We start from the raw sequence: 17,699 nt of genomic DNA on the forward strand, positions 1-17,699 counted from the left end.
AATAAGTGGCGCATTTGTTTAAAAAACAAAACAAAATAAAGTTAACAAAAATATGGTAAATAAAATGAAAATCATAAATATTGTAAAAAGGTAAAAATGCAATGTAAATATAAATGTGGAATAGATTTTAATGGGTAAAAACAGATGTAAATACAAAAGAGCAGTAATAATTGACAAATATTCTAATTGGATAAAAATGCAATGTAAACCTACCAACAGTAAAGACAGAAATTCACTCTGTGAAAAGGTAAACAAACACAACACTAGTAGAGCTTCCTCGGCTCTTTAGATGTGCTTTATCACACTTGTTATATTCAGCTTCCTTAGACATGAAGAAAATGATCAATCATATGCTAAATGTTTCAATATTTACGCCACTTTGATTCATTTTAATAGGTGTAAGTATTCAGACAGAATTTAAGGACATAAATGATAAAATATTGAAATTATTGATGACAGAGAAATAAAATATACAAACCCTTTTAAGTATTTTAAGGTAAAATAATTGAAATCTATAAAAAGCACGGAGATTTAGTTACATAAATAGTATCTAATATAGTATATTTTAATGTACTTGCTGTATAAACGGTGTCAGTTTATTATTTGATATTTTAAGGTTAAATTTCAAATTTTTGTGCTTATATTTAAAAAACTATTATTTACTTTGTGTTTTGATGAGCTATATTTGTACTGTTTTAAAAATGCTAAAAAATTATATAAATTTGAGCTTTAAGGACAAAAACAAAAAAATAAATGTAAAGTTATAATACAGCCAGTAAACTGCAAACACAAGTACTAAACTTTGCAGCCTGTAAACTCTTTCCAACAAGAACAATTTCCCATCCAACTAATAGCCTACCCCATCAAAACCAGAAACAAAAGGCCTTTCACATAGTTCACAACTTTCCTTTGGATCACCTCTGAATTTTGCACAAGTTTTAAGTATAAAACCAAAAAAATAATAAAAAAGAAGTATACTTAGTATAGTTTCTTTCTTACCAATGTAAAAAAATGATTAAATTCATGTTATGCATCTTAAATAATATCAGGCAAACTCATTGATTCTGAGTCGTAGATTTAAAGGAGGATCCAAATCACTTAAAAGACTGAAAAAAAAATAAAAAAATAACAGTAGTAATTCCTTCATTGCAAAGCCTAAGAAATGTCATATATTAGTACTGGGGTTTATTTATTTACAAATGATAAACGGCTGATGGCTGATTTGAATGAGGTTAAGGTGTTAGCAATTCCAAAAACAGAGTTCTTTTAAAATTCTGAAATGAGGTGAAAAAGGCAAATATATCAGCTTTATAGTGTGAAAGTTAAACAGAACAGGTGAGGCGGCAAACATATTGAAACATTTTACTTTTAGACAATAAAAACTGAAACGTGGGAAGCCAGTTCAGTCACAATAAAAGTTAGCCTTCGATGCAGGAAGCAAAAAATCTGATCAAGAGAAAAGAAGCAAAAACAAAGCCGGGAAATGAGCAGAACCACGATGACAGACCACAGCAAACTCAGTCTAGCCAGCACAATGAGAAACAAAAGAGAGTATTACAAAGCTATAAAAAAATTTTTTTTGCATCATTTTGTATTGTGTTTAGCAATTTTATGAAGAAAGAAAGTAACAGGTTCCCAAACCCCTTAAGGTCCTACAACAGATTTATATTTTTTTTACTATTATAAAATCATTCCCGGTTGTCCTTTGATTATAATTATGCAGTTTTTAGTCGTATTTCAAAAACCTGTGTCTTTTTCTAATAAATATTTTCTGTAGAGCGGAAGTTGTTCAGTAGCTATTATCAGAGCTCTGGTGCGGAGTAAGCCACCACTCATTTCCCATTAACCATTTGTTCATTGTCTTCCATTATCTTACATACAACCAAGCTAATATTAAGATAGCAAAAACTAACGGGGAGCAACATTGGAGCAATGCAGCTGTACAGTTTTGAGCTGTGCTCGGACAAGAAAAATTAAGACGCATTAATCAATCTATTTGTTCACAAGTGGATTATTTAGAATTGGAGTGGAGCAAGGAGACCTTGGCCCGCCTATGTCCAGTGTTCTGTCAAAAATCCAAACTTTTTCAAACCACGAGTTTCATCTGCTCCTAATTCATCACGATTTGAATAAAAAAATACTCAGAAATGCAGTTTTAATCTTAAATTATTTTTAAGAAGTGCTCTATTATCAGAAAAATGGCACAAGAACATGTTAAAAACACAATTTTCGTTGGAGTGGGTCCTAAAGTAGCCGTCAGAGCAACTGAAGCCCCTCTGACACATCAGTTTCATCCCCGTGAAAACAGAGCCCATGTGTTTGTGCTCCTCTCTAGATGTGCTCAGTGTGATGTGTAGTGATAATGTTCAGGTACAAACAGGCATAAAAATAGATGTGCACAGAGCGTACTTACTTTAGTCCACTTAATGTAATAAAAATGAAGAGAAATTGCGCTCACTCTTGATTGCAGATGAGATTTGGAGAGTTTCTCTTCTGAGGTCTTATGAGCATCAGGGTAAGCTCCTCACACACCACCATCGCGGCCGCCTCTCACATTGAGCAGGTTCGCTGACAGCAGCTGTGTGTCCTCAGGTGTGCTAGAGTGGCCCTTCTGGACCAAACTGATTGTAGTGGCCATCGGCTTCACGGGCGGCCTCATCTTCATGTACATCCAGTGTAAGGTCTACCTGCAGCTGTGGCGCCGCCTAAAGGCCTTCAACCGCATCATCACGGTGCAGAACTGCCCCGAGAAAAACCTGCACAACTCTCAGACGCGGTCCACCACCCTCACAAACGGCAAGCACGAAACCGTGGAGGTCCCAGTCACTCCGGCTCCCGTACCGACACCCGAGGCCCAGGTGGACTCGGACGTGTCTGTGGAGGCTGCAGTGGCGCCGGCGCAAAATCCCGTTTGACTCGATTCTCCTAAAAGGTCAATCACGCCCTGCTCATCCTGCGAGACCAGCTGTTATGAGCACAGTGTGACGTGGACTCTTGCAGCAGTTGCTCTCCAGCTCAAGGGCTGAAGCAGAACTGACCCAGTCCAGGACTGAAACTGGGAAGCTGAGCAGATCACCTGCAGCAAAATACGAGGCGACGTGGGTAAGAGAGGAGAAAAGGTCAGAAGCAAACATGCAGAAATAAACACGGAGACTTGTGACACGGTATTACAGATGCCATCTTATTTGTATGCACTTTGTAAACCTGCACTGACTTAGCTTGAAATAGTCAAAAGCATGTGAATGCTAACAATGGAAGGCCTCACTATGCTTCAAACCAACATTTCACTCAAAACCCACTAATGTGAGATATTATAAACTGAATCAGCAGGAGTGAAAGACGGAAATCTGAAAGGAAAAGCGAGGGAAAGGTCTTCTGCTACTGCACAAAGGTTAACGCCCTGTGGATGCTGCACAATTTACTGCACTTTAGAGCATTTCTGAATGTTTAACATTAACACATTCCTTTCTGCAAGTTTTTGCACTTCACACAAGCCATGTTCACACTGACAAATCCCTGTTTGAACCCTTGTCTTTTTGACTGCTGTTATTCATCCTGAAACCAGCAGATCTTAAAAACTGACTAAATGGGTTTGGATTGAATCATCGATCTCTCTAAAGCAGGGGTGTCAAACATATGGCCAGCAGGCAGGATACGGTCCGCCAAATGGCTTAATCTGGCCCAGTTGTGGAGAGAAAAAAAATAAAACGATGTTGAAAAAAAAAGCGTAGAAATGGGCTAGAAAAAAAGTTTCTAGCCCATTCCTGTGGCGAGGTATGGTTATTTAAAGAAATGGCTGCAATGCGCAATTCCGCCACTAGGGGAGGCAAAGGAAAAGTGGTCTGGATGACATGAATGTGGTCACTGAACCAAAATGAGGTTGACACCTCTTCTCTAAAGCCTTTTTACTGATGCAGAAATGAAGGTACATTTTTGCAAAGAGTGGGAAAAAAAGGATGAGTTTGTGACCCATGTTTTGGAGCCTCTGCAGAAAATTTGAATTGCACTTTGAAGCATACTGAGGCCTTAGCATTAGCTCTGGACAATCAGGTCACCAGACACCAAAGAGTCAGAGTTCAGAAACAGGTATTAAAAAATAAATTGTAATTCCATCTTAAGTATGAATATATATATCTATATTATTGCCATAGAAACGTGTTAAATGTTTGTTAAACCAGAACCTCAAGTAGCTGTTTTGTCTGCAGCTGTATGTTCTTGTTCACTGGAGATCAGTCGTTTATACATTTGTGTCACTAGAGATGTCATTGTTGCCATCAGTTTGTAACTTGGATTAAAGCTGTTTGGTCACACTGCACTGAAATAGACCACAGTTCATCCACTTTTCTACAGCTTTATTTATTAATGTTGATGTAAAACGATTCTCTGCAAAATGTCGGGCTGTGCGTTGCACCTTTTTTGTCTGTGCAATAAAGATTGAATGTAGAACCCATGAGAGGCCCTTTGTGGTTCCGTCAAACACAGCTCAGCAGGCTCGGTGCTTTACAGGAGTCCTTTATTTAAAGGCCGGTGTGGCGGCAGTTCCACATAAGCCTCGCTGCAGTCTCAGTGGGAGTCAGACATCTGCGCTGACTCATCTTCCTCCTCGCTGCAACCATCCTTATCTTCTTCATGTTCTTCCTCTGCATCCTCCTTCGCTTCATTCTTCGTGTTCAGGCCTTTACTCGACACCTTTCGCAGTTTAATATTTGGAAGTTTCCTCAGATCTCCAGTCCATTCTCTGCCACCAAAAGAAAAACAAAATTGTCAAATTTTAAGATGCAGAATATTAAAAAACCAACCAGACATCAAGGTTGCATAAAACTCACAAGAGGGAGAACCTTATGTAAGCAGATTTTTACGTAACATGACATCCTTTGTGTCAGTGACACATATCTTAAGCAGTGTCCAGAAATCTCATTTAAACAAATGTAATCCACTTATTTTAAAAGGTCTAATGATTCTAAGAATGTTCTTTTAGACCAGCCTGTTTATTTTACTCCATGTTCAAAGCATTACAAGCATTCTAATTTTATAAATCAATTGTAAAAGAAAATAAAAAATATAAAATTGTTATTAGTGAATCTTTAATTAAAATAATACAGATGTGTATGTTTTGGAGTCAAAACTACCAGCATGTATTAGTTAGCCAATGAAAAATTCCATATTTTTGGTTGCATGTTGGATACAGAAGTGTTGCTATATTAACGCCGTGAAGTCCACATTTGATTAAATACGCACAAAAAATAGTTGCAGTATCACTTTTAATGAGATAGAGATAGTATCAATTATGATATGTTGGTTGTTTGGTAAGTTTTTAGAACAATTTGTTGAGGAAAAAGCGCCTTATTTACCCACCGTCTTAAATTTGATCCACACATTTTAAACATGGCATAACAGCGTTATAAATAATTATTTATCAACCAATTTTGCCATCCTTAATACAGCAAGTAGTCATTTCCAAAACTGAATAACATTAGAAAAGTTATTTTCATTATAAAGTTTAGAAAATTAGCATAACACACGGGGATGAAACCTGAGAGGCACTACTGAGGGATAAAAGAGCCACAAGTGGCTCCGGAGCTGTAGGTTTCAGACTCCTGGTTTAGATCATTCTAATGAAATAGAAATCTTCTCAATGAATTGTACTAGGAAATTTGACTACACATAGTCATATAGCGTTCATTTCTTCCACCAAAAACCACAAGTTTAATTTCTGAGTCAAATTCACAGAAGGAGGAAGTGAAAGCAGGTTTCCACTTTAAGACATATGTGGGTGACCTATGTCTCTTTTTTCTCTTGTTCAAAATTTTGTTTATCAATTGTTTAGTTTTACATCAGTCATACTTTTCCTGTGCTACAAGAAATTTGTTTTGGTCACCAAAAATATTTTAAAAAGCTCATCAAATGATGCATGTTTAAGGAGTTGCTTGAAGTTTCTATGACAGAAAAAGTATATATTTTTAGTTTTTATACAAAATAAAACGACCTGAGTTCCTACAAACTGGCAAAAAGGTACAAAACTTGTTTGACCCATAAGAGATGGAAGTATTGGCGCTGGTTTTAAGGTGGTTTGCCTGCCATCATCCTCATTGAGGAAACTGAGGTTGCCCTTTTCAGGAGGTCATCGAGCTGGACTGGACAGTTAACACCAAACAAATGTAAAAGGCGAAGAGCTGTTTGGGGGGGGGGGCTGAGATCTTCACGGGCTGATCGGGACAAACACAGCAGAGCAATATTTTTAAAAAGTTAATATTCATCATTGAGAACAGCCTTAAAGGCCTAAAGAGAAGAAAGTCCTTCCTGCCCAGAATCAAGACTTTTCTTTTTTTAAGATGGAAAAGTAAAATAATTTACAACATAGGCTTTATTTCTTCTTATTTTTATTTATTTATAATTAATCGAAAGCAGTTTTTTTTGTTGTTTCATCTTTTACATTAAAACTAATAACCAAAGGAATAAAGAGTCTCATCTATTTATCTTCTTGTATTTGAGGGATATCTTAAAATATGAATAATTCAAAAAATATTTCTTCTAAAGTAGATGTACAGAAAGTGCTTGTTTACTTAAAAATACATGAAAATGTGTTCTATTTCTTTTCTTGAGATTTATAACTATTTCCAAGCTGCATGCTGACTCATCACCAGTCTTTCCAACGAGTCAATTATTCCTCTTCTACCTTTTTCCTGTCTTCAAAATCTGTTAACTTTTTAAAGCCTGGAGTTTTCCACTCATCATTTAGAGGCGTTCTCTAGGAACACAGAAAAGTAAAAATAGTTGATTTCTGCCTCCAGCTCTTCAAAGTAACTAGTTCATCCTCCTACACTGGATGAAGCAGCTTCTCACATCCACCCCCGCACCTGTCATTCAGAGGTCAACCGGCATCTAAACCACCGTGAGGAGGCTGAGCTCACAATGAAGGAGTGCTGGAGAGACTGGAGCCACGTTACAGTACAGACAGTGAAGGGCTTTTCAACACTTAAATCTTTGGAAATGAAATAAATACTGATTTTAAAACAAAGATGGATAAGACTGAGTGAAAACTAGAAACAGAGGAAAATGGACATGTATCCTAGGGTTTTATCTTCCTCTTCCTTTAGGTTTAGCCAAAAACCTCAAATTACAATTATGAAAACGATCAAACCTTATGGGTTTAGGGATCCCTGTTCTGATTCTGCTGTGTGTTTTGAGCCTGCACTGCCTTATACTTCATGAGAGAAGAGCTGGAGGACATCAGCCGGCATTTATGTGTGACTCTGAAAGCAGCATGAAAACAATTTGCAACAACCTGTAACCCCCAGAGAAGAGTGAGCAAACAAGAATTTATTGTAAAACAAAACAAATGCATCAGATATAAAGTGTGGCAGAAAAGAATTTTCCAGCAACTTGTTCCACCTAAAAAGCTGAATTTGCTCTGTAATGTTAATCCAGGAAGTCTCCTTGTATGACACAACTTGATAATCATTTTATTTCCTCATTTTTGCGTGAATTATTTCACATTCAAAAATGAAAAGACACACTTTTGTCTAAATATAAGCAGAAAAATAATAAATGATGAAAGTGTAAAAACTCACCTAAATGTTTTAAGATGCTTCCCATTCATTATGTCGGGGATTTCTGCAAATACAACATTAAATGTTACATAGAGCTACGAGAAAAGTTTGTGATTATTGCATATTAATCTGAGATAAGTGAAAAAGTAGTTTTAAGCTTATCAACATTTTAAAACTGAGATGATAATTCACAAAACAGAAAATTGTTTCCAAAGAGTCAATGTCAAAGTTCAGAATATGCAAAAAAATAAATAAATAAAAAAATAGAAAAGTACAAGAGCTGATACATTTTTTTCCCGCTGAAGTATTAACCTCCAACTTACACAAGTCAAGGAGTTTTCACGTGACTTTTTTTTAAAGAGAAGTCTCCTTAGTGTTTAAACAAGCTTTTCTGTTTCTGAGAATAATGAACTCATCTGCTGTCATGTACAAATTCTTAATTAGAACTGAATCTCTAAAACAGGGGTAGCCTATTAGAGAAATGATCAAAACATATGATGTGATACAACATCAATTATTCATTGATACAACAGTTAACAAAAAATGTGTTTATATTAAATCCTATTCATCTTATTTTATTTCTTAAAATGCTGAGGATTTTTTTCATAAATCCATCTGATGATGCCATAAGCAAAAAACAAAGGTATCCTCCATATGGACTTACCAAACCCGATGCCCTCAAACTGCGCCCGCTCACGCTCTACAGTCTGTTTGATGGCCGCTTCTCTGGCACCATGAAGACGACCTTGTCGACCCTTAATCCCATTTGATAACTCGATCTGTTCCAATTCTGAATCAAACCTATGAAAGTATCTGAGCACACAATAGAGGGACACAAACTCATTACTTACATGCAATTGTCTATTTAAAATGAAAATGCTAATACTACAACAAAAAGGCACAACAAAACCATAAAGCTTTGAATCCATGGTAATAAATGCTATGTTGTTTTTAGAAATTTATATTTTTTACATTTTTTCTGCCTTGATCTGCAAAAAATACATATACAAACATGTTAAACTCATTTTTTGCAGTGGTTCCCTTCAAAAATATATAACTGAATATTGAAGAATGTTGAGTGTTGACCTAAAAGAGTTGCAGCTTGATCTGTAGAGATGTGCAGCATTAAGTTCCAACAGAATATAACAGAAAACCCGTTTCATACCTTTCTATTATCTCACAAGCATCTTTCCGTGTGTAACTTGATTTTGTTGCATCTAACTGACTCTGAAACCACAGCAGCTTCTCACCTGTGATTTTAACATAGACAATCAGAACCACACTGAGCTTGATGTGGATGAAGTCATTTGACGCATTAACCTGCTTACCAATGTGGTTCAGACGTGTAGCTTTTTCATTCTTTAACCTGAAACCATCATAGAGAAAATGACACTTTAACAAAACTTTTTAAAACAGAATTAAAACACTAGTACTTTTACAATTTCAAAATAGAACATCTAAATCTACAAAAGATTAACATCAGAATCTACTTATCAAAAAAGGGACGACTGCATAAACAGTTTTAAAAAATAAATAGAAATATTGTAAATAATGACCCCCCTCCCTATTTTTAACAAATTGAACGTAGAGTGAACACACACATGGAAGTGTAATATTAAAGCAAAAGACAAATGTTGAAAGATATTCATTTCTTAGGGGAAAATGTTATAATTAGCAACTTGTAAATTTTCTGACTTTATTTTAACATCCACAATAACTTTTTTATATTGATCACCCTAATCTTTACGCCGGGGTAGCTACTTGGAGCGCTTGTTTTATTATTATTATTATTATTGCTGTTGTTTTGTATTTGTTCACCGTTCTTTCTTCTTCTGCTTGTTCTCCTCTCGAGCCAGATATGACGCTTTCCTGCTGTACGGATGAACAACCTTCTCCGCCGCTTTACTCTTCTGGATTTTCGGCTGAAAAACACACGCAAACAGTTAAATTACTCTGTAGGGTGCTTAAAACCACATAACAGTTTTAGTTTAAAGAAGTGACTCGCAGCAGTCTCACCATCTCCAAAGTTCTATTAAAAAACACGCGTGGACCTGTGTTGACAGCTGGAACGGAAGCGGAAGTTGTCCGTCACTATGAATTGTTCGTATACATTTAGTACGGAAGTAAGAATGTTCCGAGTGTAAAAAGTCTAAGAATTAGGGGGTTTAAAAAAAAAATAAAACTGGAAAAAGTTGATTAATAATTCTTGAAACATTTTCTAAATAAGTTTCTCAGGCTGTGAGTACTCTCAATATTAGTATTTGAATCCACTGATAAAAACTGTGATATAACTCAGTGACTCTAAGCTAAAAGTAGTACACTTGAAGTTTAGTTGATCTAGTATCAGTACAGAAAGTGTACTGAACAGAATATTTATGTTTATTATTCCCATTATATGTTTTCATTACTTGAAAGAAAGTTATGGAGAGGGAAACTCCTCTTTCATTTAACAGAAATTCATGAAATACAGCACAACATTTTCAAGCAGAGACAAAACAAGTTTTGTGTCTCCCAAATTGAGTTACAGCAGTAACAAGCTGAGTGAGTTCATATGACCCAGTGAGATAAATACAGCCTTTTGATGCTGGGATAGCGGTTATGGACATCAGACTTGTCTTTTGCATTTCAAACAGGAGCTCTTCAGATAGACTTTTAGCTTTGGTTGTCTGTGGGAAAAACACATTCAGATTGTTCAACATATTTATATTCATTTGTCTCTGCTCTACTCCTTTTACAAAGACTTCAGATTTTTAAAGCTACTGTTAATTTTTCTAAATAACTGTTTAAAATGTGTATTTTTGCAGACATTCTTTTGGAAAAATGCATTAGTAATATTTACATTGATGTTTATTTATTTGATATTTATTTAGTAATATATACAGTTTTACTAACATATGATTTGAATAAAAGCCAGAGGTACTTTTACTGCTTTATCTGGGTATTGTTCGGAAATGAGGACGTCTAAGTTGCTTGGTTGTAATAAATCTGTTTTTATGACTGCTGGACTACTTAAAATGTTTTGGGCAAAAGTGAGTTTTGTGCACGGTCTTGAAAATATGGAAGTTTGTTAATTTGTACATTGTGATTTGATGCCAAACTCTACTAGTCTGGAGTTTGTTTATGTGACTTTGAGTGTTAAATTTAGCTGCTGCTCTTGTGCTGATGTGCCAAGTCTCTTGTTTGATGCTCAGAGGATTTATTGCTGTAAGCAACACTGCAGCTTTGTGGTTAATGGTTGTTTTTTGTGGTATGTCTGTTCGACTATCAGATCCAGTGTGACAAAAATGGAGCCACCAAATATTCTCATCAGTGAAAAGAACTTTGGTGTTGTTAGTGATACCACAACACATTGCTTTTCGCTTGCTGTCTTCTCCAGAGAAATACATATCTGATACTGAACACTGCAGGTGAAGTTTTCCAGATTCCTTCCATTTCTTGCAAGATAATCAAGTGTAAATTGAATATGTGAACGAGCAAATAATTTAAGACAAATCTATTCATGTTTTAGTTTCATAAAGTTCAGCCCACTGTTGTCTTTTCACATCAAAATAATACAAACTGAACATTCTACCACACTGTATGGTCACATGTCTTTGCAAAATTCAAAGTGTTTCACACATTGGACTATAATTATGTCTTGATCCTTGTGTGTTGTCTGCTTTGATGGTCGTTTTAACGTTTTAGCAATGTGGCAAAGTGGTTGGGTTATGGTGCAATAATTCAAAGAGTACATGAACAACGCCACCCCGGAATACAGGAGCCGGGGAACCCAAGGGCAGTTCTGACAAAGGACACATAGATTGTTCCCAACAAGCCAAGACGTGGTTCAATTTCAATAAATAATTGTATTACCAGATAAAGCAAATTAAAAGGGTCAAAGCTAAATTAAAAACCCTACTTGGGGAACGCTTACCGGCAGAACGCTGGGCGTACGAGGGGAGGACACACAAAAAACCCCCCAAAAAACAAACTGGATTTCACCCCACAGTGACATGCACACACACGTGAAATGAATTTGGACCCACACCAGGAAACGCACACAAACGAGCCACCGTCTTCGCCCAACACACTCTGCCAAGCACTTCACCCTGAAAAAAAGAAAACCAATGAGTAGGGTTGTCAGCAGATAAAAAGCAACTAAAAAAAATAAAATAAAATTAAAAAAAGATATGCTGACACCTAAACCACACACACCTACACACTCACACCTAAAACAGAATCTAATAATAAAATCAAAAAGGGAAGGCAACCGTCCATACAATCTCAGGGGCCCGTAGCAGTGGGCCTGAAGCAGCGGCGGCACGCCGGGGGGGCCCTGAAGCAGCGGCGACACGCCAGGGGCCCCTGAAGCACCGAGCTGGCAGAGCTTTGGTTTCTCTGCACAGTACAGGAAACCGAATCAAAAAAAAAAATAAGAATCTAAAACTAGCTGTGCAAAAAGCTCCTTAACAGCAGTGGTGCCTTTCTGCACCTAAAACAGATAAAAGTTACAATTAAGAATTAAAAAAATCAACAGGCATAAGCACAAACACCTAAAGTGCATCAATACCACCTGAATGGCTGGTGGAAAAAGGATCCACACTAAGTGCTCGCACCCCAGGTCAGCCTCTCCAAGTAATGGAGTGCTTTGTTTGTTTACTGATACTGAATATAAAACAACAAGTTAAAAACCAAGTCACCATTCACTCCAAGGGAGACAGCATGGCTGACCTTACCCAAACCAGCAGAGAGCTGACAACCAGGAAGTAGGCAGGGCTGTACACAGTGCATCAGATCCCTATAGGGTGAGCCAAACCATTTTTATACGGTACCCTTACCCAGGTAGTCAGTGATTGGGAGATTGAGTGCAGCTGCACAGACTGCTGCTACAGTAACATAAACCTACCATGCCTCAATCCTATTCTGGACGTCATGTGTCTGGTGGGAAGAAACTATCCAGATGGCTCGTTTGAAAGGCATGATGAGGCAACGGCATTAGCTGTGGGAAGGTCGTCTGTTGAGATCTAAACCGCGATATGCAACTGACCTCTATGAATTGATGTCTTTCTTTAGCTGTGAGCTTTGAGAATGAACAAAATCTGATATATTTATTTGCACCTAGTGAGTAATAACGGCATTACTAACGGCTTTATGTCTAATAAAGTTGAAACTGAGGGTGTTTCTGCTGTAAACAGGGTCTGACTTATTTGAACAACCAGTCACCACGCTGGGGTGTGAACTTATTTGGCTTCAATTCCTCAGATTTTAAACACCAACCCTCATAAGGAAAATACTGAAAAAAAGGAAAGTCTGAGATAAAATTCAGCTTTTTCTCTCACATTCATCATTGGGGATGGAATAATTATTAAGTCTCTTTCTTTTTAGTTTTCTGCTGCCATCGTTTAGTGAGAAATTAGTTTCAAATCCCTTTTAATGCCACGTTTGACATGCTGATATGAGACAACGTTCACAGACGCTTCAGGCTGCAGCCACCGTGTTGGAACATGCCCCCGCCAACGTTCAACGGAAGACAAAAAGAAACTATCAACCAAGAGATAATCACTGTAGCATGACCCACAGATTCATGATCAGTAATTCACCGCACAGCGTGGCTGAGGATCCGGCATCAACTGGTTTTGAGAAGCACGTGTCCACTGAAAAACAGAACGAGTTCACATTTTTGGAGTGGACTCTCCCAATGAGGATGAGGAGACACACCTGACCGAGCGACACCTTTTTTTTTAACTTTTTAGGAAGAGGCCGTCCCTCATCCAAGTTTGCTCTGCCTTCTCCTGACTCTGTTAGTGGCTGGCCTGCATACCGGGAATGCAGCTGAGAAACCGTCAGACTTGTAGCTACAAGCACACGGCTTATTGCATCACATCCGAGTGAGTTATCAGAGTGAGTTTGTGGGTGTGTTTGGGACTTTTTTTTGTGAAACTTTAAGTCAGATCAGGAAGTGTAATGTTGTGACAGTGCAGGAAGACGGTGGTGCATAATGCCACCATGTCTGACTCTTTAACTGGTAAAATGAGAGGCGCTTGGGTCAACACCCCTCTGCTGCTGCTGCTGCTGCTGCTGGCCTGTCTGACCAGAACAGGTAAGGCAGAAAACAACAGCGTCTTTGCCTGCTGGTTTGGGAGAAAACAGCCTTCTCTTTCTCCGCCCTGCTTTTCCTCTGCTGCTTGACTTTCTTTTATCAGGCTAAGTAAATGGAGTTTTTCTTTCAAATATTTTTTTCCATTTTTTACTTCTCACTAAACTCAACAAAAGATAGTTCAATACTTTAATTTACCTTGATTTAATGAGTATTTTCTTTTTGCTGAACTCTTGTCAAAAACACTGAACACTTTTTTGAACATACTTATAAACTTATTTGTTTTTTAAATCTTTTCTTTTAAATCTTACTAAAAAAAACTATCTGTGGGGAACTAATTGCTCAACATCCTGTTGTTTTCCATCCTGCCCAATCTAAAAAACTTTGCAATAGTTTGAATTTCTGCAAAAACTTACTTAAACTTTGACAGTGTTCCAACTTGTTTCTGTTGAAGTTGTTTTGCTGCCTACATGTCAAATACAGTTAAAAGCTCACAGTTTATCAGTACAAGAGATTTTACTGAAATAATTGTCATTTTTCCAGGACTTATTGCTTTGTAGTGACAAAAATGATTTGTCATTGTTTTATTGCAGCAATTTCCCAAGAGGATGACGATTCTGCTTTAGAAACATCTTCTTCAGACAACACGGAACAGCCAGACAGTAATACTGCAGCTCCAGGTAGTACTTAAAGTTTTTTAAAACATTTTTCTTAAATAGTTTAGAAAGAAATCACAATAGATTTTCCATTCCCTATTATTCAAACTTAGAGATGATATTGTACAAGACATTTGGTTGAGAGCTACACGGTGCTGCAGTGATTAGTGCTCTTACCTCACACCAGAAAGGCTCTGGGTTCCTGCTGGAACTTTTTGGTGTGGAGTTTGCATATTTTCTCCACAGTCCAAAAGCATGCGTTATGTGTTAATCGGTTACTCTAAAGTGTCCTTAGGTGTCTATATGAGAGTAATTGTGTGGCCGTGACTGCATTAAAAATACGATGGACTTTCAGTTGAAAAAATATAAGTAAGTTTAAAACTTGTCTCTAAGTTCGTTGAACCAAAAAATTTCTATAAAAGAAGGTTTTTTATTTATGTAATATGTATATGCATTTTGAGGTGAATTACAAATGAGAAAAAGTGAAACATGAGAGAAAAAAAAATATATAAATGGTGAATGGCGTATACTTGTATAGCGCTTTTCCCCCTTCCTTCGAAGGCCCAAAACGCTTTACAGTCAGTGTCCCACTCACTGATGGTTGCTCTGCTGCCGAACACTGGCACCAACCTTCCACCAGAGGCAATTTGGCAATATAAAAGTTTTTCTATTAGCTTTCTATTCCAAGTTAATGCACTCGGAAAAAGCTCTTAAACTAAACCAGATTTTACTAATTGTCTTAAATGGCTACAAAATGTGTCCAAGTAAATCAAATCTTGCACATCTCAAGTCTAATATGATGTCTTTCAGATTTACAAGATTACACAGTGGAAAATACAGAAATAACAGAAGAAGGTAAGAACTATACACACAAAATAGATGACGATTTTAACCAGCAACATTTTACGAGATAATGGTTTATTATTTTAGCCTATATATTACTTTTTAAGCAAAAACTATTCAAACTATCGACATGTTTACAAGTATCACTTCCTTTTTAGTGACACGACAATATCTCAAGTAACAGGATGTTTTTAAATGCAGATGACCAAGAAAGTGTGGATCCTACAAATGCTGAAGGTCCACAATCAGACAACCCGCAGGGCCGAAAATATCTGCCAGAAGGTAAAAATAAAAACACAGTTAGTGATGTTTTTGATGCTTTGACTTTCGTACTTTTTAGTGAGTTCATTGTTACATTTAGGCAGATTAAATGTTGGTAAAACATAAAAATATAACAGTTAAAGATGTTTGTTTTTTGCGTGATCAGTGGCTATTTTCACCAAATTTCAGAAAATTCTTGAGTTTTTCTCTCGTTTCATTTGAATGTAGTCAACTGTAACCACTTCATCCTTTCTTTTGGTCTCTTTTCGTTTACAATTCTACATGGGAAATGTGTTAAAATGTTGCAAAGTATGAAAGTTATAAACATTTCTGTTCAAACCTCTTTCAGGTACAAGTACATCATACAGTTCCATCTCTCCAGGTCCAAGCAGTTTAAGTACAAGTAAATACTTTCATCACTCTCCTCTTTTTGTCAAGCTGCATTTCCACAACCACACCACTGAACATACCTAATGTTTTCCTGTTCGGTTTCAGCTGAGGGGAGTGCAGATGAACCTTCCTCACAAGAAGGTACAAACCTGGGTTATTACATGAACCCATATGTCAGGCAAACTAAAGTATTTATTCTGAGAAATGATTCACATTTTGTTCAGAGGTGGTGGGTAGTAATAAGGGTAGTTGTTCTTTACATACATTAAGTATTCCCAAGAGTACTTTTACAGCACCATACTTTTAGCTTTACTTGAACAGGTATGTGATCTAAAGGAGCACTCTTACTCAGCCACATCATTCAACATTTGTTTAATTGTTAAGGGGCCATACCATGCTTTTCTTAATTCTTTCAGTGTAAACTATATTCATGAAATTATCATATTTTTGTTAACTATTTTCATACCCAGAAGTAAAACGACTAAATCTACGAGGCTGAGGGTTCTGCCCATTTCCTGATGTCATCCTAGAACCATGGTGCCATCCATGAAAAAACATCCCAATTTTTTTTATTGATGTCCATACAGTGTAGCCAGGGAATATATCCCCAAATTTTGGCACAGACAGAATGGTGATGGTTAATGGGTTTATTTTAATGAAATTCGAACAAAAAAATGCAGACAACACCAGATGAACAATTCAGGATTTATTGAAATAATGAAAACTTTGTTCTGATTAGCACTGGCTGTGAACGTTTCTTTTCTTTTTGAAGCATCATCAATCTCCGCATCAAAAATCCTTTTCATGAGTTTACTTCTGCCTTTGCTGAATAATCCTTGTTCAAACCAGTTCTTTGTAATTCGTCACTCCCTTTCTCCACCAGGCAATAGTCTGCTCCCTTTCTCCACCAGCCAATAGTAGGCTCCCTTTCTCCACCAGGCAGTAGTCGGCTCCCTTTCTCCACCAGGCAATAGTCTGCTCCCTTTCTCCACCAGCCAATAGTCTGCTCCCTTTCTCCACCAGCCAATAGTAGGCTCCCTTTCTCCACCAGGCAATAGTCTGCTCCCTTTCTCCACCAGGCAATAGTCTGCTCCCTTTCTCCCACCGTCTTCCCAATCATCTGCTTGAGACCTTCTCAGATACGTTCAGGTTCCATCCCGACATGTCGTGTAGATTCCTCCCCAGAAGTTTCTTCACTAAGTTTGAGCACTAAATGGAATGAACGTTTCTTGGCCATTGCTATACTGGCATACAACACAGACAGCCGGCGTCTGCACGACTGTGCACGAGCCGGGGGATATAGGGCTAGTGAAGCTAGCTGATCATCGCTCTTCGCAGATAAAGTGTTTATGTTAGCCCTGGGAGCAGTGCAGACTCTTCCTGGAGGGGGCGGTTCTCAACTTGTGATGTCAGCATGTGAGGACTTGCTCGTTTTCATGGGTATGGGAGGGGCTGCTGCTGAGAGCGCAGGTTTTTTGAGGATTATTCAGAAATGCGTGAACGGATGATTATCTCTTTTGGTTTGTTTATAGTGAGGAATGAACAGTATAATACACTGAAAAGCGGAAAAAGTTGTTTTGGTATGTTTCATTGTATGGCCCCTTTAAATTTATACAATCTATCCGCTGTAGCTATTGCCAAAACATCTTTTTAATCAGTTTAGCCGACATTTTGCTTCATTGTTTAGAAATATCAGAATGTGTCAGTTATTCTTGTTATTTTGATTCCTGGCTGTTTGAGAAAATAGTCTACGCCAAATTACACTGTAGTAAACTGCATTTTTGTTTTTGAAGGAGTTTGAACATGCAATCATGTCGTATTTTTTGCTGGGTTTCATGTTTTTCTTGCTTTTACTTTTACAATGCCTTTAAATAATTAGATTGTGAATTCAAAGAAAAAAAATCAAATTCAATTAAACAGATT

At 37.2% G+C, this 17,699-nt stretch overlaps 3 protein-coding genes across 6 annotated transcripts in view; 2 read left to right on the top strand and 1 right to left on the bottom strand.

Annotated features, from left to right (window-relative positions):
* march1 (membrane-associated ring finger (C3HC4) 1) overlaps window positions 1–4,450 on the top strand; it is a 17,785-nt gene extending 13,335 nt beyond the window's left edge. For 2 of the 3 annotated variants that reach the window (XM_024259717.2, XM_024259718.1), the window contains exons 7-8: window positions 2,471–2,515; window positions 2,593–4,450. In XM_024259717.2, the coding sequence (XP_024115485.1) occupies window positions 2,471–2,515; window positions 2,593–2,915 (368 nt within the window). In that variant the 3' untranslated portion in view covers window positions 2,916–4,450. The remainder of the gene's footprint in view (window positions 1–2,470; window positions 2,516–2,592) is intronic. The other variant, XM_036212126.1, reaches the window with a different exon arrangement.
* Window positions 4,451–4,496: 46 nt separating this feature from the next.
* Window positions 4,497–9,700, bottom strand: tma16 (translation machinery associated 16 homolog). The gene is made up of 7 exons (XM_024259719.2): window positions 9,567–9,700; window positions 9,369–9,472; window positions 8,879–8,916; window positions 8,716–8,800; window positions 8,215–8,363; window positions 7,572–7,614; window positions 4,497–4,738 (listed from the first exon to the last, which is right to left on the bottom strand). Exons 1-7 carry the CDS (start codon window positions 9,567–9,569, stop codon window positions 4,564–4,566), a joined length of 597 nt encoding a protein of 198 aa, XP_024115487.1. The 5' UTR covers window positions 9,570–9,700; the 3' UTR covers window positions 4,497–4,563.
* Window positions 9,701–12,336: 2,636 nt separating this feature from the next.
* Window positions 12,337–17,699, top strand: part of tmem154 (transmembrane protein 154) — a 13,173-nt gene continuing 7,810 nt past the window's right edge. Inside the window, exons 1-6 of one of the 2 annotated variants that reach the window (XM_024259715.2) lie at window positions 12,337–13,629; window positions 14,220–14,306; window positions 15,093–15,137; window positions 15,327–15,407; window positions 15,736–15,789; window positions 15,882–15,917. In XM_024259715.2, the coding sequence (XP_024115483.1) occupies window positions 13,536–13,629; window positions 14,220–14,306; window positions 15,093–15,137; window positions 15,327–15,407; window positions 15,736–15,789; window positions 15,882–15,917 (397 nt within the window). In that variant the 5' untranslated portion in view covers window positions 12,337–13,535. The remainder of the gene's footprint in view (window positions 13,630–14,219; window positions 14,307–15,092; window positions 15,138–15,326; window positions 15,408–15,735; window positions 15,790–15,881; window positions 15,918–17,699) is intronic. The other variant, XM_024259716.2, reaches the window with a different exon arrangement.

This window comes from Oryzias melastigma, linkage group LG1, assembly GCF_002922805.2.
Source record: "Oryzias melastigma strain HK-1 linkage group LG1, ASM292280v2, whole genome shotgun sequence".
Taxonomy (NCBI): Eukaryota; Metazoa; Chordata; class Actinopteri; order Beloniformes; family Adrianichthyidae; genus Oryzias; species Oryzias melastigma.